The 27,016-nt window shown below is 37.6% G+C and overlaps 1 protein-coding gene across 1 annotated transcript in view; it reads left to right on the plus strand.

Annotated features, from left to right (window-relative positions):
- ADAM32 (ADAM metallopeptidase domain 32) overlaps positions 1–27,016 on the plus strand; it is a gene marked incomplete at both ends in the record, with an annotated part of 188,452 nt that overhangs the window by 45,781 nt on the left and 115,655 nt on the right. The window contains 3 exons of the mRNA XM_080796289.1: positions 2,428–2,499; positions 2,700–2,866; positions 19,316–19,397. Coding sequence (XP_080652415.1) covers positions 2,428–2,499; positions 2,700–2,866; positions 19,316–19,397 — 321 coding nt within the window. The remainder of the gene's footprint in view (positions 1–2,427; positions 2,500–2,699; positions 2,867–19,315; positions 19,398–27,016) is intronic.

The raw sequence follows: 27,016 nt of genomic DNA on the forward strand, positions 1-27,016 counted from the left end.
AAACAAACATTGAGCCTACTGTGACATCTATGTTACTAAAGATGCTGGGCATATAAAGAATAACAGTCTTCACTGACTGTGAATAACTGTCTTCACTGACTTCCCAAATTTTAAATCCACAATTGTAGTCTAGTGAATTCAATGTTACGCTTGAAGGAAGCATGTGGGAGTATGAAAACACAGTCCAATCATGAAGAAAGACATGGAAACACATAGCTATAACCTGGAGTACTATAAAAGCATGCAAGTAGGGTTTTTAAAATGTATTTTATTATTATTCATGTATGATTGGGCCAACAGATCAGGAGACAAAATTGTTATTGGAGAGATAGTTTGTTACTTACAGTTCCCAAAAGGAGATAGTATGCCACATCCTGCAGAAGCCACATGGGGGAAGTAACAAAATAGGAGACAGAGGGAGCCAGTGGAAAACATGGGCAGAGACTGGATTATAATTTCTGTGGGAAAGAAACCTTGAGGCAAAGTAAACAGGTTTAGTGTTGTCTAGCTTGAATGATTTCAGTGGGTTCTGGGATGTAGGGGTTGTCTCTCGTTTGTTCTTTGGGTGATTAGGGCAGGGGAATAATGGCCTGGAGTGTGAGATCGTGAAAAGGGATAGTTTGTGGGTTAGTTAGTTTGGATAATGAGGTGGGGGTGGGGCCAGGGAAGACTTGGTACAAAACTTTTCCTTGCAAAGGCACATAAATATGAGAGAAGGTTCTTTAAAAACAACAATAACAACAAACAACCTGCAAGTTTAGTATGATTAATACATAGAGTTGAAGAAGAAAAATGGAAAGAGACAAATTGAAGAACTAATACAATATTTGGATTTTATCCTAATGTTAATGGAGAGTCATTAAAAAGATTTTAAACAGGGGAGTGACAGGTTCATATTTTCATTTTAGAATCATCATTTTTGTAATAGTGTAGGGACTGGATTGCTGATAGGATAGTTGGAGACATTTAAGAGACCGTACCAGTAATCAAGCTGAACATTTACTAGTTAGTAGTATTAATAAATAAGAAAAAAAAAGCAATTTAAAAAGTTGTTGCTGAGGTTGAATTAGAAGGACTTAAATTGATTTAATTTATCCATTCACTTAAATTTATTGAGCATCGTGTAGATGCCAATTACTATTCTACTTATTGAGGATACAGCTGTGAACACAACAGAAAAAGTTCTGCTCTTTTGGAACTTCTGCTTTTATGGAACTCTTATGATATGTAGTATCATAAATTTGGGAGGTCATAGATGATAATACCATTGATTAAAGTAGTGGAAAGGTAAGTAGGACCAGATTTTTGAGGAAGAATGATGAGCTTCATTTTAGATACATTTAATTTGAGGGTCCTATGGTACATGCAAGCGGTGCTGTACCTCAGAGAGATGATTTATAGATATGGAATTTGACATTGGCACATTCTACAAAGCTTATTTAGATTTTAGCAGTTGTATATACACTAATTTGTGTGTGTGTGTGTGGTTTTATGCACTAGGATCACATATGTAGGCTTGTGTAATCACTCATGATCAAGACACTAAATGATCCATCACTACAAAACTCTTAACATTTTTCTTAATAGTCACATCCATTTCTCCCTACTCCCCTACACTTCTTAACCTCTGGCAGTAACTAATCTGTTCTCCATTCCTTGAGTTTAGGAATATTGCAATATTGCATAACTGTTATCTTGTATATATCCTTTGGAGATTTTTTTTTTAAACACTCAGCATAATTTTCTTAAGGTTTATCCAGATTGTTTCATTTATCAACAGTTTAGTCAGTTCCTTTTTATTAATGATCATTATTCCATGGTATGAATGTACCGCAGTTTGTTTAACCAGTTAACCACTGAAGGACATATAAGTTGTTTCTAGTTTTGGACTAATAGGAATAAATTGTTATGAACATTTATGAATTTTTTTTTTTTTGTGAGCATCAGTTTTTATTTCTTTAGGATAAATGCCCAGGAGGGTGGGAGGCTTGGGTAGCTCAGTTGGTTTGGCATCCCACTTGTGATTTTGGCTCATGTCACGATCTCATCAGTTGTGGGATTGAGCCCCATGTTGAAGATTCTCTTCCTCTGCCCCTCCCCCAACTTGTGCTTGTTCTCTCACTCTTGAATAAATCTTAAAAAATATAAATAAATGCCCAGGAGAGCAATTGCTGGGTCATATGGTAAGTATATTATTTGTTTCGAAAGAAACTGCTAAACTTTCTAAGAGTGGCTGTACGATTTTACATTTCCACCAGCATATATGAGTGATCAAGTTTATATTCATTTTTTAAATTTGTTACTGTCTTATTTTGAACTGTTCTAACCCCAAAGTAGCCTCAAAGTTCTGAGAGTAGATGGAGAGTATATCTCAAACATATTACATAACAGATTATATTTAAATTTAAAATTAATTTTGTTTTTCAGTATGATTACTTGGGCTCTGATAGCATGATAGTAACAAATAAAGTCATTGAAATTATTGGCCTTGTAAATTCGGTAAGTATTTTTCTTTTCATACTAGTTAGAAAAATTTATACTGGTTTTGAAATTATAATTTCTATTAACTTCACTTTGCATTTCTGAGTAATTAAGCCATCTATATAAACTGAGTATGGAATTGTCAAGCATTAATTTCTTCATTATTATAAAATAACATAAGGATTAATTTTTCATGTATTTATCTCTTTTGTTTTTAGATGTTTGCCCAATTTAAAGTTACTGTTGTGCTGTCATCATTGGAGTTGTGGTCGGATAAAAATAAGATTTCTACAGTTGGTGAGGCAGATGAAGTATTGCGTAGATTTTTAAAATGGAAAAAGTTCTATCTTACTCTAAGGCCTCATGATATTGCATATTTATTCATGTAAGAATAATGTTTCACTATTCTTAGAAAACAGAGATCTGTGATAATAATATAACGTATTTAGGGAACTTCTTTTGGTGACTATTAATACATTATTAGGTGCTTCATTCAGGCCTCATATTCTCTTTCTGTTTGTCACTAAAAAAAAAAGCTTGCTAAAATTTATTTCTGTGCTTATTAGTTCTTTACTAATGAGGGTATTGAGATTTCTAGAGGTTAAACAATTTCAGGATTCTTGGATCTAGTGGTGTCCTTCTGGTTTGAACCCACAGGTTTGAACCCTAGAGCCCATAATCTTAACCACTACCTAAAAAAATGGGATTTATCTTATAAAGTTTATATTTTGTTATGAAGTTGGATCAAAGGCTTGGGAAAGTAGGTTAAAAACAGTTTACCCCAGTGAATTTTCTGCATTATTTTAAATATTAATTTTCTTTTTTGTTTTGTTCTAGTTTTTGTTGTGGGAGATTTCAAGCATGACAACAATTGAGAAAGTAAAATAATCAATCCTTATGTACCTTACGTATCCATAAAACAATTATCAGCTAATGGCTAAATTTTTCTTTTTCTCACCCCCTCAAACTCAATTATTTGAAATAAATCCTTTTTTTTTTTTTTTTGGTCTTTCTAGCTTGTTATTTATTTATTTATTTATTTATTTTTAAAAGATTTTATTTATTTATTTGTTTGACAGAGATCACAAGTAGGTAGAGAGGCAGGCAGAGAGAGAGGGGGGGAAGCAGTCTCCCTGCTGAGCAGAGAGCCCGATGCGGGGCTCGATCCCAGGACCCTGAGATCATGACCCGAGCTGAAGGCAGAGGCTTGACCTGCTGAGCCACCCAGGCGCCCCTCTAGCTTGTTATTTATTAAAAATAGATTCTCTATCCCTCCCTCACCCCTGCTAGCTCATCATAAGTGCACTCCTCAACCCTCATCGTCCATTTAACCCATCCCCTTACCCACCTCCCCTCTGATAACCATCAGTTTGTTCTCTATAGTTAAGAATCTGTTTCTTAGTTTGCCTCTCCCTCTGTTTTCTTCCCTATGCTCATTTGTTTTGTTTTCTAAATTCCACATATGAATGAAATCATATGGTATTTGTCTTTCTCTCACTGACTTATTTCCCTTAGCATAATATTCTCGAGCTCTATCCTTGTCATTGCAAATGGCAAGATTTCATTCTTTTTCATGGCTGAGTATGTATATACACATATATGTATATACCACTTCCTCTTTATCTGTTCATTGGTTGATGGACACTTGGGCTTTTTCCATTATTTGGCTATTGTACATAATGTTGCTATAAATATTGGGATATGGATTTGAATTAGTATTTTTGTATTCTTTGAGTAAATACCTAGTACATTTGCTGGATCCTAGGGTAGTCCTATTTCTACCTTTTTGAGGAACCTCCATACTATTTTCCAGAGTGGCTGCATCACTTTGCGTTCCTACCAACAGTGCAAAAGTGTTCCCCCTTCTCTACATCCTTGCCAACACCTGTTATTTCTTGTGTTGTTGGTGTCAGCCATTCTCACAGGTATGAGGAGTTATCTTATTGAAGTTTTGATTGTACCTCCTGCTGATGAGTGATGTTGAGTAGTTTTTCATATGTCTGTTGGCCATCTATATGTCTTGTTTGGAAAAATGTCTATTCATGTCTTCTCATTTTTAATTGGATTATTCATTTTTTTGTGTGTTGAGTTGTATAAGTTCTTTATATATTTTGGATACTTACCCTTTTGCACATAGGTCATTTGAAAATATCTCGACCCATTCCAAAGATTTCCATTTAGTTTTGTTGAATACTTCCTTCACTGTGCAGAAACTTTTTTATCTTGATGAAGTACCAATAGTTTATTTTTGCTTTTGTTTCCTTTGCCTCAGGAGACATATCTAGGAAGAAGTTGTTAAGGGCCAGTGTCAGAGAGGGTTACTGTGTGTGTTTCCTCTAGGATTTTCATGGTTCCATGTCTCACCTTTACATCTTGAATCCATTTTGAATTTTTTTTTTTGTATGGTGTAAGAAAGTGGTCCTGTTTAATTCTTTTCATGTTGTTTTCCAGTTTTTCCAACACCATTTGTTGAAGAGACTATCTTTTTAAAAAAATTTACATATAATGTAATACTTGTTTCAGGGGTACAGGTCTGTGATTTATCAGTCTTACACAATTCACAGCATTCACGATAGCACATAACCTCCTCAGTGTCCATCACCCAGCCAAACTATCCATTCCATCCCGCATCCCCTCCAGCAACCCTCAGTTCATTTCCTGAGATTAAGAGTCTCTTATGGTCTGTCTTCCTCTCTGGTTTCATCTTGTTTCATTTTTCCCTACCTTCCCCTATGATCCTCTCTCTTGTTTTTTAAATTCCTCAAATCAGTGAGATCATATGATAATTGTCTTTCATTTTTTTTTACACCATATGAAAAAGATAAACTAAAGGTGGCTCAAAGACCTAAATTTTAGACATGAAGCCATAAAATTCCTGGAAGAAAATATAGACAGCATTTTTTTTTTCACATCAGCCATAGAAACATTTTTCTAGATCTGCCCTCTGCAGTGGGAAACAAAAACACAATTGAACTATTAGGACTACACAAAAATAAAAATCTGTACCATTAAGGAAACCATCAGCAAAGCAAAAAGGCTTTGCTTTTGCAACTGATATATCTGATAAATGGTTACTATCCAAAATATATAATAAACTTATATAACTCAACAGCAATAAAACAAATAATCTGGTTAAAAATGATCAGTAGACTTGAATAGACATTTATCTAAGGAAGATGTACAGAGGGCTGACTAACACACGAAAAGATGCTCAACATCACTAATCATCAGGGAAATGCAAATCAAAACCACATTAGATAGCACCCCATACCTATCAGAATGGCTAAAATAAAAAAGACAAGGGAGCACCTAGGTGGCTTGGTCAGTTAAACACTTGACTCATGATTTGGGCTCAGGTCATGATCTCAGGGTTGTGAGATTGAGTCCTGCATTGGGTTCTGCACTAGGCGTGGAGCCAGCTTAAGATTCTCTCCCTCTGCCCCTCCACCCCATTGACCCACTCTCTTTCTCAACAAATGTTGGCAAAAATGTAGAGAAAAAGGAATCCTTATGCCCTGTTGGTGGGAACGCAATTGAAACTGCTGTGAAAAACAGTATGAAGTTTTCTCAAAAAACATAAAGAAAGAATTGCCATCTGATCTAGTAATTTCACAATTTGATATATCCAAAGAAAACAAAACGCTAGTTCAAAAAGATATATGCACCCCTATGTGTATTGCAACTTTATTTACAATAGCCAAGATATGGAAGCAACCCTAGTGTCCATTGATAGATGAATGGGTAAAGAAGAAGTGGTATACATACACAATGGAATATTATTAAGCTATCAAAAAGAATGAAATCTTGCCATTTGCCACAACATGGATTAACCTAGAGAGAATAATGCTAAGTTAAATAAGTCAGAGAGGGTTAAATTACATATGATTTCACATATATGTGGGATTTAAGAAACAAAATAAAAATGAACAAAGAAAAAAGATTTAAAAATGGACTTTTAAATACAGAGAACAAACTGGTATCTGCCATAGAAAAGTGGGTGGGTAGCTAGGTGAAATAGATAAAAGGGTTTAAGAGTACAGTTATCTTGATGAGCACCAAGAAATGTATAGAATTGTTGAGTCATTATACTGTACACCTGAAACTAATATAAGACCGTATGTTGGTTATGCTTGAATAAAAAAAGAACAGAATGAAAAGGCAACCTATAGAATAGGAGAAGATATTTTCAAATCATATGCCTAGTTAGTGTTTAATATCCAGAATATATAAGGAACAATAAATATTAACAGCAAAAAGACAGTCTCATTAAAAATGGGCAAAGGACTTAAAGAGACATTTTTCCAGATAAGATCTACAAGTGTCCAATAAGCACATTAAGAAATCTTTATTAATACTAATCATTAGAGGAATACAAATCAAGAAATAGACACACTGAATCTGGAAAGACTTTTTTCTGAGAAAAACTAAGCTACATATAGAAAAGTTTTTTTCTGAGGAAAAAAAAAAACTACGCTACTGCTACACATCAGATGAACAAGAAAAAAACCCATATTGAAATAGGTAGGTAGGAGAGACTGAGACACAATAAATGGTCACCATAAATGGTCTCTCAGAATTTGGGGGAACTCGTAACTCTGAGCTTCTCTCTGAGGAACTAATAGCTTAAATTCTACGTCTAACAACCCAGCTTTTAAGACAGCACCTGAGAGGCAAGCCCACAAGACATCTAGATTTGAAAGCCAATAAGGCTTGCATCATAAGATCCACAGGCTATAGGGAATTGGGAAACAGTTCTTAAGGGCTCATCAGACTCTGAGGCTATCCCACAGGGCCTAGAACACAGGGAGTGGACAGAGATGCCCAGTCTTCCTCTGAAAGTAGAAATTTAACACACATCTATGGGCCTAATGAATTACCATTAGGTACCATATTTGTGCTTTCCTTGTGCATTACTGTAGGTTGCTGGAATTTCCAGAAAGACCTTGTGCACTCATCTGGTGCAACGGTTTCTGTGGCTGCTGACCAAGGGATACCTGTTGGATCACCTGATGGTCAGTGGGGCTTAATTTTGTGGGTACTATAGGACTGTAGTTAATGGAGAAATAGTTCTTGACTGGCTACAGTGCACAGGGCACAGTACAAAGATAGGAAACTGAAATGCACCGCCAATCTTTCTGTGAAAGAAGCCTATTAGTTATCTTCATCGCTCTGGCCTGAGGGCCATAGTTAAGCACACATTGAATTGAACACACATCTGGAGTCTGACTATAATCCTCTTCAGAGGCTGGGGAGGCTAGCAGGTGCCATCTTCATGCTCTTCCTCTGTCCATCCTGAAGTCTTTGGTGTCTCTAAGAAAGGAGCTTGTGCACATGTCTGGTGCCCTAAACTTAAGAGGCTGCTGCCCAGAGTATACATCCCTTAATAGCCTGACTTTGATGGCGAGAGGGACTTGTGTTCACAGGGTGATGGAGTGGTAACAAAGAAATGGTTCTGAATTGGCTATCACCACAGCGTTCAGCAGAGAAGGAATAGACCAAAATGCCAGTTTCTCTGTGCTTCCCTAAAAGAGGTATATTTGCCTTCGTGTCTGGTTTCCAGTCTGCCTGAATCTAGATGCTGACTGACACCCTCCCATTTGGGGCAGTGACAGGTCTTGGGACACCATCAAGTAGTGGGACCCTCTAAAAATAAAGTAACCTGCTTGAACATCAAGATGTTTGAGAGATTACCAGAAGAACAACAAGGTTAAATGATAACTTTATATTCTATACTGCTAGGCCACTCCTTTAAGACTGAGAGATAACTGATTTTTTTAATGCATAGAAACTAACACAAAGTCAAGGAAAATGGAAAACAGGAATATGTTGCAAATGAAAGACTAAGATAAAACTTCAGAAAAAGATCTTAATGAAATAGATATAAGTGATTTACCTGATAAAGAGCTCAAAATAATGGTCTTAAAGGTGCTCTTTGAGCTCAGGATTGTATGGAAAAGGTGAGAATTTCATTAAAAGAGAAAATGTAAGAAATACAAAATAGAAGTTATAGAGCTAAAGATATAATAACTGAATGGAAAAATACATAGAAGAATTCAACAGCATACTAGATGAAGTGGAAGAAAGGATCAGTGAACTCAAATCTCACCCCATCAGAGCAGCAAATAGAAAAAGAGAGGAAAAGCAAAAATAGCATAAGGGACTTGTGGGAGAACATCAAGCAGACCAATAGTCACATTACAGCCATATCAGCAAGAGATAGGAGAAAGGAGTAGAAAACTTTGGTGGAGAAATAATGGCTGAAAATTTCCCTAACCTGGGGAAGGAAATACACGTTCAGATCCAGGAATTCCAGAGAGACCAAGTAAGACAAAGCCAAAGAGACTTTAGACAAAGCCAAGACACATTAATATCAACTTGTCAAAAGTTAAAGAGGAGGGAATTTTAAATGTAGCAAGGAACCCCCCCATATTGTTACATATAAGAGAACCCCATAACACTATTTGCAGATTTTTCAGCAGAAACTTTCCATGCCAGGAAGAAGTTACGTGATATATTTAAAGTGCTGACAAAGTGTGGGGGTATAGCTCAGTGGTAGAGCATTTGACTGCAAAGTGCTGACAGAAAAAAAATTGTTAATTAAGAATACTGTACTTGGAAAAATTGAAGGGGACATAAAGAGTGTTCCAACAAGCAAAAGCTAAAGGACATCATCACCACTAACTAGACCAGTATTACAAGAAATGTTAAAGGAATATTGTTTCAGCTTAAATGAGATGGACAGTAATTGTAACAAGAAAACTCATGGAAGTGTAAATCTCACTCATAAAGTAAATAAATAGTAAAATCCAAATTAGTCTAATGTTGTAAAGGGGGTGCATTCATCACTTATAAAGCTAATAAGAAGGTTTAAAGACAAAGTAGTAAACACAACTATAATTTTTTAGAGGATACACAAAAAGATGTAAATTATGACATCATAACAAAACGGGGTGGAGGAAGTAAAAATGTAGACCATTAAAATGTGTTCAAAGTTAGGTTGTTATCACCTTGAAGTAGACTCATAATTTGTTTTATGAAAACCTTGTGGTAACCACAAAGGTAAAACTTATAGTATAAATACAAAAGATAACATGCAATAAATGTGTGCATACATTATAGCAAATCATCAAATCAAAAAGGAAGAGAGCAAGATAAGGAGAAATGAAAGGGCAGTTAGTTATAAAGCAGCCAGAAAACAATAAAGTGGGAATAAGAACTTAGCTATTTGTTGGGACTTCAGGGATGTTGGCAGAATAGGAGGAACCTAAGCTTACCTTGTCCCACAGGCACTCCTAGAGAAAAGCCTCATCAGTGCAGCTAACCCAGAAAATGACCCAAAGACTGGCAAAACAGACTTTCCACAGTTACTCATAGAGAGGAGGCCATATCCAAATGGGTAGGGGTGGAGAGACGGAGTCACAAGCTAAATTCCCAGCAAAACCAACCACAAACAGGAGGGACATCACAATCATGGAAAAGGAAGAGGAGTGGACCACACACTAGGCACCGCAGACGAAGGGGACCTCTATGGGAAGATGAATCTCCATAACCTTTGGCTTTAAAACCCAGTGGAGCTTAACTTCATGAGTTTTACAATGGGGCAATAGGAAATTGAGTCCCTGCCCTTAAAGAGCCAGCATAACAAACAACCTCACTGAAATAGAGCATAGAAGACACAGTTCAAAAAGTGCCAGAGATATACATGAAGGAGATTTACTTAATAGCCTCAGAATGTGTGCTGGAGGGCCAGGGATCCTTAGGGGACTTCTCTAAGAGCAAAAGAGTTGGTGGGTGCCATTTCTTTTCCCCACTGACCTCCAGCCTAGATACCCTGGCACCTCTGGGGACCAGCGTGAACACTCTCTACTTACCTTGCTAATACTGTGTGCCCTGCTCCTGAATTATGCAGATCTGCCCAATTTAACCCTCCCACTCTGCAAGAGTCCCTCCAAAGTGGCTCTTGCTTTATCACATCCTGCAAGCAGCCATGGCAGGGACCAGCACCACTCCAAAGTGACCCCTGCCCCTGGGGAAGGAGACTATTGCCATACACACTACTAATTTGACTGCAGCTCCAGCAGATGGACTGGAGGCACACATTTGATTGACTGCGGGCCCCACCCACCAAAAGAAATCTCTCAGGGGTCAGTACAGGGAGAGAGCCCTGTTGTTCAGGGTCACTGCAGCCCTGGCAGACAGACTGGGAGCAGGCATCTGGTCTGATTGCTGGCCCTGCCCACCAACAAAAGCTTCTCATGGGACAAGGGAGGGAGAGCACCCTGAACCCCGACAGACAGACAAAGGGCAGGCATCTGATTTGACTGCAGGCCCTACTTACCAATGAAAGCCTCTCAAGATAATGCAAAGGGAGTGCCCTGCAGTTTGCTATGACTGCAGCTCCAGAAATGGGGTGAGGGCAAGTATGTGGTCTGATTGCTGACACCATCCAACTATAAGCTCACATTGGCTCAGACAGGCCCTTTTTATTTTTTTTTTAAGTTTTAATTTATATTGGTTAGTTAACATGCAGTGTAATATTAGTTTCAGGTGTACCGTGATTCAACACTTCCATACATCATGCGATACTCATCACAAGTGCTCTCCTTAAACCCCATCACCTGTTTCCCCCATCCCCTCACTCATGTCCCCTCTTGTAACCATCAGTTTGTTCTTTATAGTTAAGAGTCTGTTTCTTGGTTTAAGTTTCTCTCTTCTCTTTGCTTGTTTGTTTTGTTTCTAAAATCTACATATAAGTGAAATCATATGGTATTTGTGGTCTTCGTCTGATTTTGGGATCAAGGTAACGCTAGCCTCATAGAGTTTGGAAGTTTTTCTTTCATTTCTATTTTTTGAAACAGCTTCAGAAAAGTAGGCATTAATTCTTTTTTAAATGATTGGTAGAATTCCCCCGGAAGTCATCTGGCCCTGGGCTCTTGTTTGTTGGGAGATTTTTGATTACTGCTTCAATTTCCTTGCTGGTTATGGGTCTGCTTATGTTTCCTATTTCTTCCTTTTTCAGTTTTGGTAGTTTATACATCTCTAGGAATGCGTCCATTTCTTTCAAATTGTCTAATTTTTTGGCATATAATTGCTTATAATATGTTCTAATATAATACAATATAATATATATAATATATAATACTATAATATGTTCTTATAATTGTATTTCTTTGGTGTTGGTTGTGATCTCTTCTCTTTCATTCATGATTTTATTTATTTGGGTCCTTTCTTTTGGAAAAGAAAAAAAAAACCCAACTCTGCCACACTCAGGCACCCTCAGTCTTCTTGTGACCCTGCAAATCCTCAGGCCACACGGGTCTGCCTAGGGTTCTGCCCCTACTTAGCCACCTGAGTGCCTTTCAGGGGGGACATTCCTCACTGGAGCAGACTTCTAAAAGTTCCGATTTTGTGCTCTGCTGCTATATCACTTTCTGGTGCCAGCTTATAGAGGCTCCCTCCTGCTGTGGTTTTATCTTCCCATATATTACCTCAGATTCAGTACTCTGCACCTCCTCCATTGAAGAAAGTGGTCGCTTTTCTATCTGTAGAGTCCCAGCTATTCTTTTCTTAGATCTCTGGTTGTGTTTGCAGGTGTTCAGAATGGTTTGATAGCTATCTAGCTGAATTCCTGGGTCCAGACAAAATCAAGGTCTCCTCTTCCTCTGCCATCTTGGACACCTCCTACAAAATAAGTCTTAATACATTCAAGAAGATCTAAAGTGTATCTGACATCTTTTCTGATCATAATTTTAGGAAACTAGAAATCAATACAAGAAGAAAACTGGAAAATTCACAAATATATAGAGTTTAAACATCATGCTACTGAAAAAATTATGGGTCAAAAAAATCAAAAGAGAAAACAAAAAGTACCTTGAGATAGGTGAAAAGTTTATTAATTTTGTTTATCTTTACAAAGGACTAGCTCTTCATTTCTTTGATCTTTTCCATTGATTTTTTTTTTTTTTTGGCCTTCATTTCATTTACTTCTGCTCTGATCTTTATTGTTTCCTTCATTCTACTAACTTTGGGCTTGTTCTTTTTTTGGTTCCTTTAGTTATAAGGTTAGACTGAGATTTTTCTTGTTGTTTTTTTTGAGGTGGGACTGTATTGCCATCAATTTTCCTTTTAGAATTGTTTTCTCTGAGTGCCATTGTGTTTTCATTTTCATCTGTCTCTATGCATTTTTAAAAATTTCCTCTTTGATTTCTTAGTTGACCTATTGGTTGTTTAGTAGCACTTTATTTAATCTCCACATGTTTGGTTTTTATAGTTTTTTTTTTCCTTGTAATTGATTTCTAGTTTCTTATTGTGGTCAGAAAAGATGACTGATACAATTTCAGTCTTCTTAAATTTGTTGAGACTTTATTTTATGACCTACCTTGACCTATCCTGGAGCATGTTCCATGTGCACTTGAAAGAATGTATATTCTGCTGTTTTTGTATGGAATGTACTGTGTTTTTACCTGTTAAATCCATCAGATTTAAAGTATTGTTCAAAGATACTGTTTCCTTATTGGTTTTATATGTGGATGATCTATTAATAGATGTAAATGGAGTTTAAAGTCCACTACTGTTTTTACATTATTGTCAATTTCTCCCTTTATATTGGTTAATCTTTTCTTTATATACTTAGATATTCCAATGTTGGGTTCATAGATATTTGTAATATTCTCTTGTTGGACTGATTCCTTTTAACAGTATTGTTATTGCTATTGTTATTCTTTGTCTCTTTACAGTTTTTTTTTTTTTAAAGATTTATTTATTTATTTGACAGAGAGAGAGAGAGAACGACAGAGAGAGAGGGAACACAAGCTGCGGGAGTGGGAGAGGGAGAAGGAGGCTTCCCACCGAGCAGGGAATAGGTGCGGGGCTTGGTCCCAGGACCCTGGGATCATGACCTGAGCCGAAGGTAGACGCTTAATGACTGAGGCACCCAGTCACCCCTGCAGTCTTTGTTTTAAAGTCTATTTTGTTCGACATAAGAATTGCTACCCTGGCTTTTTTCCCCTCCACTTTCTTTTGCATGGAATATCTTTCTTCATCCCTTCACTTTGAGTCTGTATGTATCTTTAGGCCTAAAGTAAGAGTCTAATAGACAGCAAAAGATGGTTCTTTTTACCTATTTTGCCACCCTGTGTCTTGACTGGAACATTTGGACCATTTAAATTTAAAGAAATTATTGATAGGTATAGTCCTTCGCAATTTTAATTGTTTTCTGGTTGTTTTTGTTCTCTGTTGCTTTCTTCTTCTCTTGATCTCTTTCCTTGTGATTGAGGAGTTTATATAGTGTTATGTTTGGCTTTCTTTATTTTATGTTTATTTATTATAGGTTTTGGGTCTGTGGTTACTATGATGTTCACATATAGCATCCTAAGTGTATAACAGTCTATATTTAAAGTTTATGATCTTTTTTGTTTTTTTTTTGATCTTTTTGTTTTTTTTACTCCCTTCTTCACATGTTATATATATGTTGTCATACTTTATATCCTTTAACTCATAATTTGCTTCTAATTATGGATTTTTTTCCACTTAAAGAAGTCCCTTTAACATTTTTATTATAAGGAGGTTTAGTGGTGATAAAATCCTTTTACTTTTGTTCAGATGATAAACTCTTTATCTCTCTTTCAGTTCCAAATGATAACCTTGCCAGGTAGAGTATTCTTGGTTGTAGGTTTTTTTCTTTTCAGCACTTTGAATGTATCATGCCACTCTCTTCTGGTCTGCAGTTTCTGCTGAAAAGTCAACTGATGGTCTTGTGGGGTTTTCCTTGAATGTAAGTAGTTGTTTGTTTCTTATTGCTTTTAACATTCCCTGTCTTTAACTTCTGACATTTTAACTGTTATGTGTTGTGGTGTGGACCTTCTTGGGTTCATCTTGTTTGCAACTCTCTGCACTTCCTGAACCTGGCTGTGTATTGCCTTCTCGAAGTTAGGGAAGTTTTTACCTATTATTTTTTTTTAAAGATTTTATTTATTTAATTGAGAGAGAGAGTGAGAGGGAGAGCTAGGAGGGACACCCCATTGAGTGGAGAACCCAATGTAGGGCTTGATTCCAGAGTCTTGAGGTCATGACCTAAGCCAAAGGCAGACCCTCAATTGACTGAGCCACCCAGCTGCCCCTACCTATTATTTCAAACACGTTTTCTGATCCTTTCTCCTTTTCTTGTTGGGCCCTAATGATGAAGGGAATATTTGTTTGTTTGATGTTGTCCAATGAGTCCCTTAACCTATTTTCACTTTCTAAAAATGCCTTTTTCTTTTTACTGTTTAGCTTGGATGCTTTTCATGACCCTGTCTTCCAGATTGCTGATCCATTCTTCTGCAGCTACTAATCTACTATTGATTCTCTCTATCTAGATTATTTTTCTTTTAGTTATTGCATCCTTCAAGTCAGATTGGTTTTTAAAAAATATTTTCTGTCTTTTTACTCAAGGTCTCACTGAGTTTTTCCACTTTTTCTGACCACCCCAGTGAACATCTTTTATGATTATCACTATAAATTCTTTCTGAGGCATATTGCATATCTCTTTTTTATTAGTTATTTTTCTGATGTCTTTTTCTTTCTATTGGAGCAATTTTTCTGTATCTCCATTTTTCTTGAATTTTTGTTTGTTTATATGAATTAGAAAAGCTACCTTTCCTAAACTTGAAGGAACGGTCTTGTTTATATTCATTCCTTTGTGTCAACTTCCCTTGTTGACTTTTGCTGACTGGAGCTGTAGTTGAAGTGGGCTGAGGGCCATGGTGCAGTCTGTGCTAGGGCTGCTCTGGTGGGATGGCCAGGGCTGAAGTGAATGTGGGCCGGGGTGGTCTGAGGCTCTATGCACAGAGGCTATCCTGATATGACAGTGAATCTGAAGTGATTGCAATCTAATGGGTTCTATGGCTCTTTGCACAGTGGGCAGTTTGGCAGGACAGCTGAAGTTGAAGTGGGTGCAGACCAGGATATTCTGGGCCTCTACATTCTGAGGGCCTCCTAGCAGGACAGCTAAAATTGATATGAGCACAGTCTAGGGTGGTCCCTGGGCTTTCTACACAAAGGGTGTCCTGACAGGATAGTTGAAGCTGAAGTGGATGTAAGCCATGGTGTTCTGGAACTCTCTGCTTAGAGGATGCCTAGGCTGGACTGCTGGAATCAAGATGGGGTGTAGACCAGAGAGTCCTGGGGTGTTCTGTGCAAAGGGCACCCTGGTGGGACAGCTGTAGCTGAAATGGCATAGGCTGGATCTTTCTGGGGCTCTTGAGGCAGCAGGCACCCTGCAGGACAGGTAAAGCTGAAGTGGGAAAGGGTTGGTGTGGTCCTTGGGCTCTTCATGCAAACGGTGCCCTGGCAGGATAGCTGAAGTTAAGTATCCTGAGGTGCTCAGAGCAGGATTGCCCTTGCAGGGGTGGTGCAGCTGGAACCAAGGTGAGCATGGGCTGGAGGTTTCTGGGGCACTATAGGCATGGCACACCCTGTTGGGGGTGACTGGAACTGAAGCAGTGTCAGTTGGAGGTCCTGAGTGTTCTGCATTGGGGGTGCCCTATAGAGCTGTTGGAAGCTGCAGTGGTGTGGGCTTGGATTGTTCTGAGGTGGCTTTGTACATGTGTCACCTTGGCATAATGGCTAGGGCTGCAGTGAGCAGTGACCGGCGGCATTCCAGTGGAACAGCTGGGATTGGTAGGATCAGGGGCACAGGGCTCACTGAGGTGGTAAACGAGCCAGGGCATCTGTACCTTGCTCCCGTTCACATTATCAAGGTGGAAGAAGAAAATAAACTGTTGTACTTGCCAGCTCCCTTGTCCTGGAGAGAGTTCTAGCATCTCTCCCTTCTACCCCCATACCCCCATAGTTTGGCTGAGTTCTGGGGCTGTATCTCTTATATACTAGTTGGTCTTTTAAACCATCGCTTTTTTTCTGTGTCTCAGTGCATCTAGGGGTGGTGTGGGCTAGGGGCCAGGGGCTTGCAGGTTGGTTATGGCTCCCAGACCCTGCTGTCATCTACAAGATCAAGTTGTAGGCTGAGTGTAAACCATTGCACTCGCTAGCCTCTCTGACCCACAGAGTCCAGCAACTCCCCTGACACTTAGTGGATTTCTAGAGCTTGTTCTTTTATGTACTAGTTGCTCTTTTAACCACAGGTTTTTTTTATTGTTTGTTTTTTGTTTGTTTTGTTTTGTTTTGTTTTTCTTTCTGTGCCCCGGGGCAGATGAATCTGCTCCTGGTCTCTTAGTGCTATCACCCCTCATTGCCATTCGCAGTATTGGATGTGGGGTTTCTCTTCATTACTGTGTCTCCTCCTGTCTTGCCAGTCCCTCTTGTCTTTCTGTCTTTCATTGTACAGAAGCTGTTCAGTTAGCCATAAGTCCTTTTTTCAGGAGGAGTTTCTCTACAAATAGGTATAGATTTGGTATGTCTATGGAGGAGGTAAGATCAGGATCTTCCTATGTTGCCATCTTGGACCAGCTCTTCCTATTAAGTGTTCTTTAAGCATTTAGGTACATGTCCTGTATAATATATATGATTTCAGAATATTTTCTGGCTGTGGGTAGTCTTTTCATTTTCTTAATAGTATATTTTAAAAAGCAGATTTTGATGAATTCATTATTAACCTATTTTTTATTTTACGAATCATGTTTTTGATGATGAATCATGTTTTGATGTTGTACCAAAAAATATGGAAGAGGACATTTTTGCATATGAATAAATATTCAACATTAATTCTTGAAAAAATTATAGTTTCTCCATTTAATTGCTTTTGCTCTTTTGGGCTCTTTTTGCGCTTGGGCTCCCTCCTCAGTCGTAACAATAATTTGACTTTATATGTAAGAGTTTATTTTTGGCCTCTTCTTTTGTGAATAACTCACTGCCTTGGTTACTACAGCTTTATAAAAACCATTTAAATCAAGTAGTATAACTTCTCCAAATGTGTTCTTCTTTTTGAAAATTGTTTCAGTTATTCTAAGTTTTTGCCTTTCTACGTAAGTGTTAGAGTCAGCTTCTCAGTTGCTATAAAATATCGTGCTAGAATGTTGATTGGAACTGCATAGAATCTATACAGTAGTGTGGAGAGTACTGGCAGCTTAATAATACAAACTCTTCCAGTCAGTGCACTTGGTATTTTCTTCCATTTACTTAGATCTTTTTAAATTTCTTTCATCAGTGTTCTGTAGTATACAGTTCTATCAGTATGCAGATATACCAGTGTCTATCAGGATGCATATTTTTCTCACATTTATGTTAGCTTTATACCCTAGTATATCATGTTTTTAGTGCTATTTTTTGTTCTTTTTTGAATACAGAATGGAAAAAAATTAATTTACTTATCTTTAAATTTTTTATTCAAATGTATTTGAATTCTGCATAACATTATAAATTTAAGGTATACAACATGTTAATAAATACGTTTATATATTATATGATTGCTGTTGCAATGGTGATAAGCACATCTATCATGTTATATAATTATCGTTTTTTGTGTGTTTGAAATAATAAATTTCTAAGCTCTTAGCAGATTTCAAGATTATAAAACAACATTGTTATATATATCTCCTCTATTGTATTAGATCTCTAGGTCTTACTGACTACTCATTGCATGTTCATACCCTTAAATAACATCAGCACTATTGTAAATGTTTCATTTTACTTTAGTTTCAAATATTTTATTGCTAGTATGTGAAAATCAGATTGACTTTTGTATATTGACTTTGAGACACGAAAACCTGCTGAACACACTCAGTGCTAGTAGCTTTTTTATATACCGTGGGATTTCCTAGATGGACAACCACGTCGTCCATAAACAGAGAAAACCGTATTCCTTCTTTTCTAATCCATATACCTTTTATTTTACTTTTTTGGCGTTATTTAACAGGCTAGAACCTCTAGTATGATGCTGAATACCAGTCCTTACATTTTCACATCTATTGGTAGCACTCTCTTGGATTAAGAATGAGTGTAAACAGTACTCAAAACATGGGGGAGCGGGGAACCAAAGTTGCATGTATGAGTGAATACTTGTAAACAAGTGCTGGAAGGGTTAGGCATAAAAAATATCAGAGAGAATAAAGAGAGCACTAGGAAGATAGTGCAATGTGATGCAAAGTACAGTTGAAACTGGGGGGATGTTCCAATTGATAACTGAAACAAGTTTCTTTATATACAGTTTGGAATGTTTGTTTTGATGGGGGCTCTAAAGATGGCAGAACATGTTTACAGTGTCTGTATCTTAGTGGTTGAAAGTATGGCTCTGGATTCAGATTGCCTAAATTCATACCCTTCACTAGCACTTATTAATTGTGTTACCTTGAGATAGTTACTTTTAAGTTCTCATCTGATGTATGATTTGTTTAATGGAGATAATAATATCTATTTCATTGGCTTGAATTGAGAATTAAATGGAATAATTTTTATGAAAAATCTCTGAGAATAGTGCATTATTATATGACAATTTATATGGGCCCTTACTCAAAGAAGAATTAATAATGTTAAGTTATAGAGCAATGAAGTCATTCTTATGAGAAACTGGTAAGTTTTCTACAGGAGTAGAAAACGATCCCAGGGTCCTGGGATTGAGTCTCTGCTTCTCTCTCTGCCTGCTGCTCTACTTGCTGGTGCTCTGTCTCCTTCTATCTCTGAAAAATAAATATATATATATATTTTTAAGATTTTATTTATAACATGCTTAATCTCATTTAATTAAAAATGTCTTCTTAATTTGAAATAATAAGTATGGAAAGATTGTACCTCAGTTTGCTTCAGTCTAGGATTTTATAGGCCCCAGACAAATTATTAGCAGAAATTCTCATCTTTGAAATGTTTGTCAAAATTAATTATAAATATATACTTATTTATTTAGCTATAGAGATCATCCAGATTATGTAGGAGCAACAATTCCTGGAAAGATGTGTGTTACTCATTATTCTGCTGGAATTGCTTTGGTATGTAATTATTTAATCTTATTATTTAAAAAAATTTATACATTTAAAAATCATTCAACATTATAACAAAAATTTTATACAGTTTACATTTATAGTTGCATTTAGAGATTACACTTACTTTCTACTATTGTTAAAAATTTGAAACGTGTAGAAGGAAGAGTATTTTGTAGAAGAAACATCTGTTGCAATTATTTTGGAAGTAGAAGTAGAATAAAAATATCACAAATACACATGCATTCCTTAATATAGAGAATAGTACATCATGAAAAATTATCTGTAAAAAAATTTTTATAACCCAAACAGATTTTTGCTTGTAGACATAAAGTTGGAGAATTTAAAATAAATTTAATGAGTATTTAAAAGAAACTTTTTGTCTGTTTAAAAAATTTATAATATTTGTAAATATTTTATATATATTAGAAATAAATTATTGATATAATTAGATGCATCATTGAAAGGTAAAGTAATTGGTTGAGCAATTTTCCCATCCTGTTCATTTTTTTAAAAAAACAAATTTAAGTACTAAAAATTTTTTTAATTACAAAATAATTTATGTTCTGTCCCATTTAAAAGTTAAATAGAAACATATAAGGAAATTTATGTAAATTTATGGCATCTTTCTACTCAGGAAGTGATGACCACTATTAATATTTTGATTAATATGTATCTTCTCCATTGTGTCTTTATCTGTTACTGTGGCTCCCTCTCTATATATTTTTGCAAAAATGGGATTTTGCAGAACATATTTTTATTTCTGATACTCATAATTTTTATTACAAAATTTGTGCATGTACCTGGCAAAATTATATAAAAAGCAAAATTTGATAGTAATTCTTCCTTATCTTCTTCAGGGAGTCCTACTGAAGACTTTATACTTTCTGTTTAAACTCTTCTTTTAGCTAAATTTATTATTTAAAGTAAATGTGCTCTTCCCCCTATTTTGATTTATAAACTTTAGGCAATGTTGGTCATATTATCTATAACATATTTAGCCCACTCTCTGTGTTTGTCATGTATATATTCTTATATTTTTATTATTTTAACAACATCCACATTATTAAAATGTATTATTACATACTGCTTTTAAAATATATAGTATATATAATATAATGTATAGCATACATATATATGGTATATAATGTTATATATTATTAAAATATGTTACCAAATAATATACTATACATAATATTTAAATATATAATAATTATATATCATTATACATTATATGCATATGTACTTTATAGTTATGCATGTATAATATATACATAATATGTAATATCACATGATCTTATTTTAATAATTATATTTTTATTCATATCTTTTTGTATTACGTTGACTTACCTTAGGCAATGCCCATTGATTACTTAGTATGAAAAATAAATTAGAATAGTTGAACACTTCTTAAATCTATTGTCAAGATTTATAAAATTTATAATTCTATAAAAACTTTTATACTTTGTCTATGGGTTAACTTAAAAATTAAATTAATGAATAGTTTTTATAATATTGTGATATGTAAATAATATTAACTCTTGGGTAAAGAAATATATTGTTATGCTAGTAAAGCTTTGATGGTCAGAGGAGGACTTTTTAGGCATCAGGGTCTAATGGAAATGCTTAATTATCTCCTCAGTTCTTTAACTTCTATGAGTGAAACCAACAGCCACAGAAAATTAAATCTTATCTTCCTTTTCTTAGAATCCTTTCCTGTTTTTTTGGAGTAATTCTTGAGTTTTTTTGTTTGGTTTCCAGTTTATTGTTTAAAATATTGTTATTTTTCTATTTGAATTGAGTATTGTATATTGAATTCAAAATAAAGAAAAATTTATTTCTTCATAGGTCTGAATGTGGGCCAGTTCAGAATTTATTTCTAGACCAGACTTTTCTTTGAATGTTACCTACTTTTTTGGCATCCTGTGGGTTATATCCTAAATGTATTAGGTGTTAAATTATTTTCAAAATTATTCTTTACATTCCTTTAATTACAAGAAATAATTTTCCTTAATTTTTTACAAAAACAGTGTTTTTGGGTATAGGTGTTCTGGGTATAGGACTTTTTAGGCCCAGTGCTCTGGGTATAGGACTTTTTAGGCAGGAGGCAGTGTTCTGGGTATAGGACTTTTTAGGCAGGAGGTCTTTCCTCCAGGAAACTCATTGCCTGGTCCTACCCTACCAGGAAGACAAGAGGGAACTCCCAGCTATGACTGCCCATCTCTCACCTGGAGCTTTTCTGTTTGCTTTTGGGGCATTGGAGACATGAGATAGATGTGGGCCAGATATGACTGAGGAACATTTATTACACTTGAGTACAATTCAAAATGGGCTAGGTCTACCAGTGCCACAGGTCTAGATTTACCTTTATTTTTCTGGAAAGCTAGGAAGAATATTTTATTTATTTTTATTTTTTAATGTTTTTTTAAAGATTTTATCTATTTACTTGACAGAGATCACAAGTAGGCAGAGAGGCAGGCAGAGAGAGGGAGGAGGAAGCAGGCTCCTCGCGGAGCAGAGAGCCTGATGTGGGACTCAATCCCAGGACCCTGGGATTATAACCTGAGCTGAAGGCAGAGGCTTTAACCCACTGAGCTACACAGGCGCCCTAGGAAGGATATTTTAGAACTACTTTACCATTCAACATAAGGATTGAGGAAGGAATATAAGAATCTAAAATATTTTAATTTTTTTATATAGGTCTTTTTAAAAATTTTATTTCTAGTATAGTTAACATACAGTGTTATATTCATTTCAGGGGTACAATATAGTGATTGGATAATTCTGTATATTACTCAGTGCTCATCAAGATAAGTGTACTCTTAATCCCCTTCACCTGTTTCACCTGTGCCCTCCCCCCTCCTTATGGTAACCATCAATTTGTTCTTCATAGTTAGAAGTCTAGTTTTTGTTTTGCTTCTTTTCTTCCCCTTCATTTTTTTTGTTTCTTAAATTCCATGTATGAGTGAAATCAGATGGTATTTCTCTTTCTCTAACTTATTTCACTCAGCATTATACCTTCTAGATCCATCCATCCCGTTGTTGCAAATGGCATGATTTCATTCTTTTTTTTTAAGTTGTTATTTAAATTCCAGTTAACATACAGTATAATATTAGTTTCAGTGTACAATTAGTGATTTTACACTTCCATACAAAACCTGGTGCTTATCACAAGTACGCTTCCTAATCCATTACCTATTTCATCTATCCCAAAACCCACCTCCTCTCTGGTAAGCATCAGCTTGTTCTCTGCATTGGAGAGTCTGTTTCTTGGTTTGCCCCCTCTCTCTTTTTTTACTGCTAGGCTCATTTGTTTTGTTTCTTCTGCTTATGAAATTCTATTTTTATAGTTTTCTTCTAATTATTGTCTTGTCTTTTTCTTTCTTTCTTTCTTTTTTTAAAAAAAGATTTTATTTATTTATTTGACAGACAGAGATCACAAGTAGGCAGAGAGGCAGGCAGGCAGAGAGGAAGGGAAGCAGGCTCCCCATTGAGCAGAGAGCCTGACTCGGGGCTCGATCCCAGGACTCTGAAATCATGACTTGAGCCGAAGGCAGAGGCTTAACCCTCTGAGCTAACCAGGTGTCCCATTGTGTCTTTTTCATTGAAGTCCCTTTGACATATTTTTTAAGGTCAGTTTAGTGGTGATAAATTCTTTTAACTTTTGTTTGTCTGAGAAACTTTGTGTCCTTGAATTCTGAATGATAGCCGTGTCAGGGAGAGTATTATAGTTCGTAGTTTTCTCCTTTCAGCATTTTAAATATGTTATGCTACTATATTTTGACCTGCAAGGTTCCTGCTGAAAAACCAGCTGATAGCATTATTAAGGGGTTTCCTTGTATATAACTACTTGTTTTGCTCTTGGTATTTTTAAGATTCTCTCTTTATCTTAATCTTCGCCATTTTAATTATTATGTATTGTAGTGTGTGCTTCCTATGGTTTATTTTCTTTGTGGCTGTCTGTGCTTCCTGGACCTCGGTGTCTGTTTCTTTCCCCAGGTTAGTGAAGTTTGCAGCCAGTATTTCTCCAAATAAGTTTTATTTGGGGATCTCTATAATGAGAGTATTAGTATGCTTGATGTTATACCAGAGATCCCTTAACATATCCTCATTTAAAAAATTTGTTTTTACTTTGTTGCTGCTCAACTTGGGCACTTTCTATTACCCTGTCTTCCCAAATATTAATTCATCTTCTGCTTTCTCTAATCTTTTTTTGATTCTCTCTAGTGTATTTTTCATTTTAGTTATTCTATTCTTCAAGTGTGATTTTTTAAAAAGTATTTTCCGTCTCTTTGTTGAAGTTCCCATGAGTTCATCCATTCATCTTTCCAGTCCAGTGTTTGTTTTTATTTATTTATTTATTTATTTTATTATATATAGAGAGAGCAGGAACTGGGGGGAGAGGGAAAGGGAGAAGCAGGCTCCCCACTGAGCAGGGAGCCCAACATGGGGCTCAATCCCAGGACCCTGGGTTCATGATGTGAGCTGAAGACAGATGCTTAACTGACTGAACCACCCAGGCGTCCCTCCAGTGAGGATGTTTTTGACCATTACTTTTTTTTTTTTAAGATTATTTATTTATTTATTTATTTGACACACACACACACAGAGATCACAAGTAGGCAGAAGTAGGCAGAGAGGCAGGCAGAGAGAGAGGGAGAAGCAGGCTCCCCGCTGAGCAGGAACCTGATGTGGGGCTCGATCCCAGGACCCTGGGATCATGACCTGAGCTGAAGGCAGAGGCTTAACCCACCAAGCCACCCAGGTGCCCCTTGACCATAACTTTTATCTCTTTATCAGGTAGGTTGCTTATTTCTGTTTTGTTTAGCTCTTTTTCTGAGACTTTTGTCTTCTTCTTTAGTTTTGAACATATTCCTCTGTGGCCTCATTTTGTTTGTCTTTTTGTGTCTGTTTCTATGAATTAAGTAGAACAGCTGCTTCTCTTAGACTTGAAGAAATGATATTTTATAGGAGCACCCCTTATGTGAACTGTGTGTGCCTGATGGCTTTGGTTGCCTTGCTGCATCTGTAATGGGTGTGGGCTGGAAGTCCTGGGGCACTTCATACTGGGACTGCACTGGTGCAATGGCTGAAGCTGAAGTGGGCTCTTGCCAGGGGGTTCTGGGGCTCTCTGTAGAGTGGATGTTGGCCTGGAGTAACTCAGGATACTTTGTACATATGTCATCTTGGTGAGATGGTTGGCACTATTGCAAGCACTGTCCAAGGATTTCCCTGTGTATGCCACACTGGGGCCCCACTGTGAGGCTTTACTGGGGGCAGCACTGGGTCTGGTGTGGGCCAGAATCCCAGGCACTGGGCTTGCTAGGATGCCCTGACTCTGCTTTTGTCTGTGCTATCAAGGTGGAGGAGGAATGTAAGCAATGGTACTCACCTGCCCCTCTGGCCCTTTAGAGTTTTCCACAGCTCCCTGGACACTTGATAGAATTCTAGGGCTGGTTCCTTTATATTCTAGTTGTTATAGTGGCTCTGTGGCACTTTTGTCCTCCCTGTATTCCAGAGTGTCCAGGGCTGGTGTTGGCTAGGGGCCCAGGGTTGGGTAAGGGGGTAGGCTAAAGTGCCTGAATTTTGCTTCCATCTGTGCTATCTGTAAGGGCCTACTTAATCAGAGGGAGCCATATTGTTGCAGTGAACTTAGACTGACCCTGCCCCTCCCAGAAGAACTTCCTTGCAAAGCCTAGATACAAGGGCGGGTCAGGCCAGGCCAGGTGAAGACATCCAATCAGAGGGGCAAGCATATATCTACTAGGGTAAATTGAAATTCAATTGGCCGCCCGTGTGTAACCTAGCAGTTTTTTTGTGTGTGGCAGATCTAGCATGACTGTGCAGTTTTCTCTGTGTATTGCAATCTCATTGGCTACCTGTGTATAGCCCGGCTAAAAGTGCCTCTATAAAAGTTGGTTTGCGAGGCTAGTAGGGGCAGTCTCACTGGAGCAGTAAGAGCTGTAAGAGCTGTAGGAGCTGTCAGTAAGAGCTGTCAGTAAGAGCTGTAAGAGTCGTCGGGAGTGGCCTTGCCAGAGCAGCCCCCTTCCGGGGAGTGGCCTTGCCAGAGCAGCCCCCTTCCGGGGAGTGGCCTTGCCAGAGCAGCCCCCTTCCGGGGAGTGGCCTTGCCAGAGCAGCCCCCTTCTGGGGAGCAGCATTGTTGGAGTGGCCTCGCCAGAGCAGCGGCCTGTCCAGAGAGCGGCCTCCTCCGGAGTGGCCTCATCTGGAGTGGCCTCATCTGGGGAGTGGCCTCATCCAGAGCGGCCTTGCCCGGAGTGCCCTGCTTGGGAGCGGCCTTGTCGGGGTCGTCGTCATCGTCTCTTCATAGAAGATGGACCCTACCAGTCCGTTTGATTCCTGATGCTTGGCGCGAAATAAAGCTTTGCTTGACCTTCGCTTTGTATCAGTCTCGCTCCTTTAATCATGGACCCATTATTGGGGTACCCTGTTTTGGGGGGACCCAACACTATCAAGCCAACAGGATAATGTAAATAGTGGTGTCAGCCTCTCTGATTCTCCACCATTTGGTGGAGGGTTAGTTCCTTTGTATTCTAGTTTCCCTTTTAAATTCTGCCTTTTAAGAATGAATCTGCTCACAGTCCCTCAGTGCTATCCTCCCACACTCTAGCCTATAGAATCAGGGGTGGTGTTCCCGTCATTTTTGTGTCTCCGTATCTCCTTCATTTCTCTATGTGTTTCCTCTATCCTGTGTTGTCCAGAAGCTGTTTAATGTGCCCTTAGTTCTTTTTCAGGAGGAATTGCTCTATAGGTAGGCATAGATTGGGTATGTCTTTGGAAAAGATGAGTTCAGGGCCTTCCTAGGTTGCCATCTAGGACCCTCTGTTGGTATATCTGCATTTGAGTAAGTGGTCTCCTCTTCCAGACTTTACAGATTTGCTTTTGCAGAGACAGTTCATTATCAGTCAGCTCAGTTTGGGTTTCAAGACATGACCACTGGTAATGCCCTGGGGAAGGTGAAGCTTGCTCTCAGGGTCTATTTTTGGGTGAGTCTACTGCCTGAGCTCTGGGGTTGGGGATGGAATTGCTGCCAGCTGGTAACTGTTGGATAGGATGGCTGGCTTGGTTCTCTTCCCAAGTGAGGGTGTGGGAGATGCTTAGCCCTTGCCTGGGTTCATTCATCAGGCTTTCTAGATGGGTAGGACAGGTACTTACTCAGCAGGAGATGGACTATGATTTAGCTACCCTGACATGGCAGGATAGCAGAATGTACCCCAAATCCTGTATGGCCCATTGTTTGGGGACACAAAACAGGCAATATCGTACACTGAATTCTTGGCTAGATAGGACAGTGGTTTTGTTCTGAAAATGGGGAAAGCCATGGACTTTGCTCTCCATTCATGTGTCACTATAAGGGCCTATGCAGTTTCCCATGTACACTGGTTAGGTTCTCTGGTCTAGGCTGGCTGAAGTAGGTATTTAGCAATGGGCAGGACTGCAAATTAGTTTCTCTGCAAAAGTAGAGAATGAGAATCAGCTGGCTTTGTGGTCTTGACTCAAACTGACCTGTACCCTAAGTTCCACAGTCAAATGGCGCCATTGGCTTTGCCTTATGGATAATCACTGTTGCCTTTCTCTCTGTTCAAGAGATGCTGAGCTACACAGCTATC

The sequence above is a fragment of the Martes martes genome, assembly GCF_963455335.1.
Source record: "Martes martes genome assembly, chromosome: 2".
NCBI lineage: Eukaryota > Metazoa > Chordata > Mammalia > Carnivora > Mustelidae > Martes > Martes martes.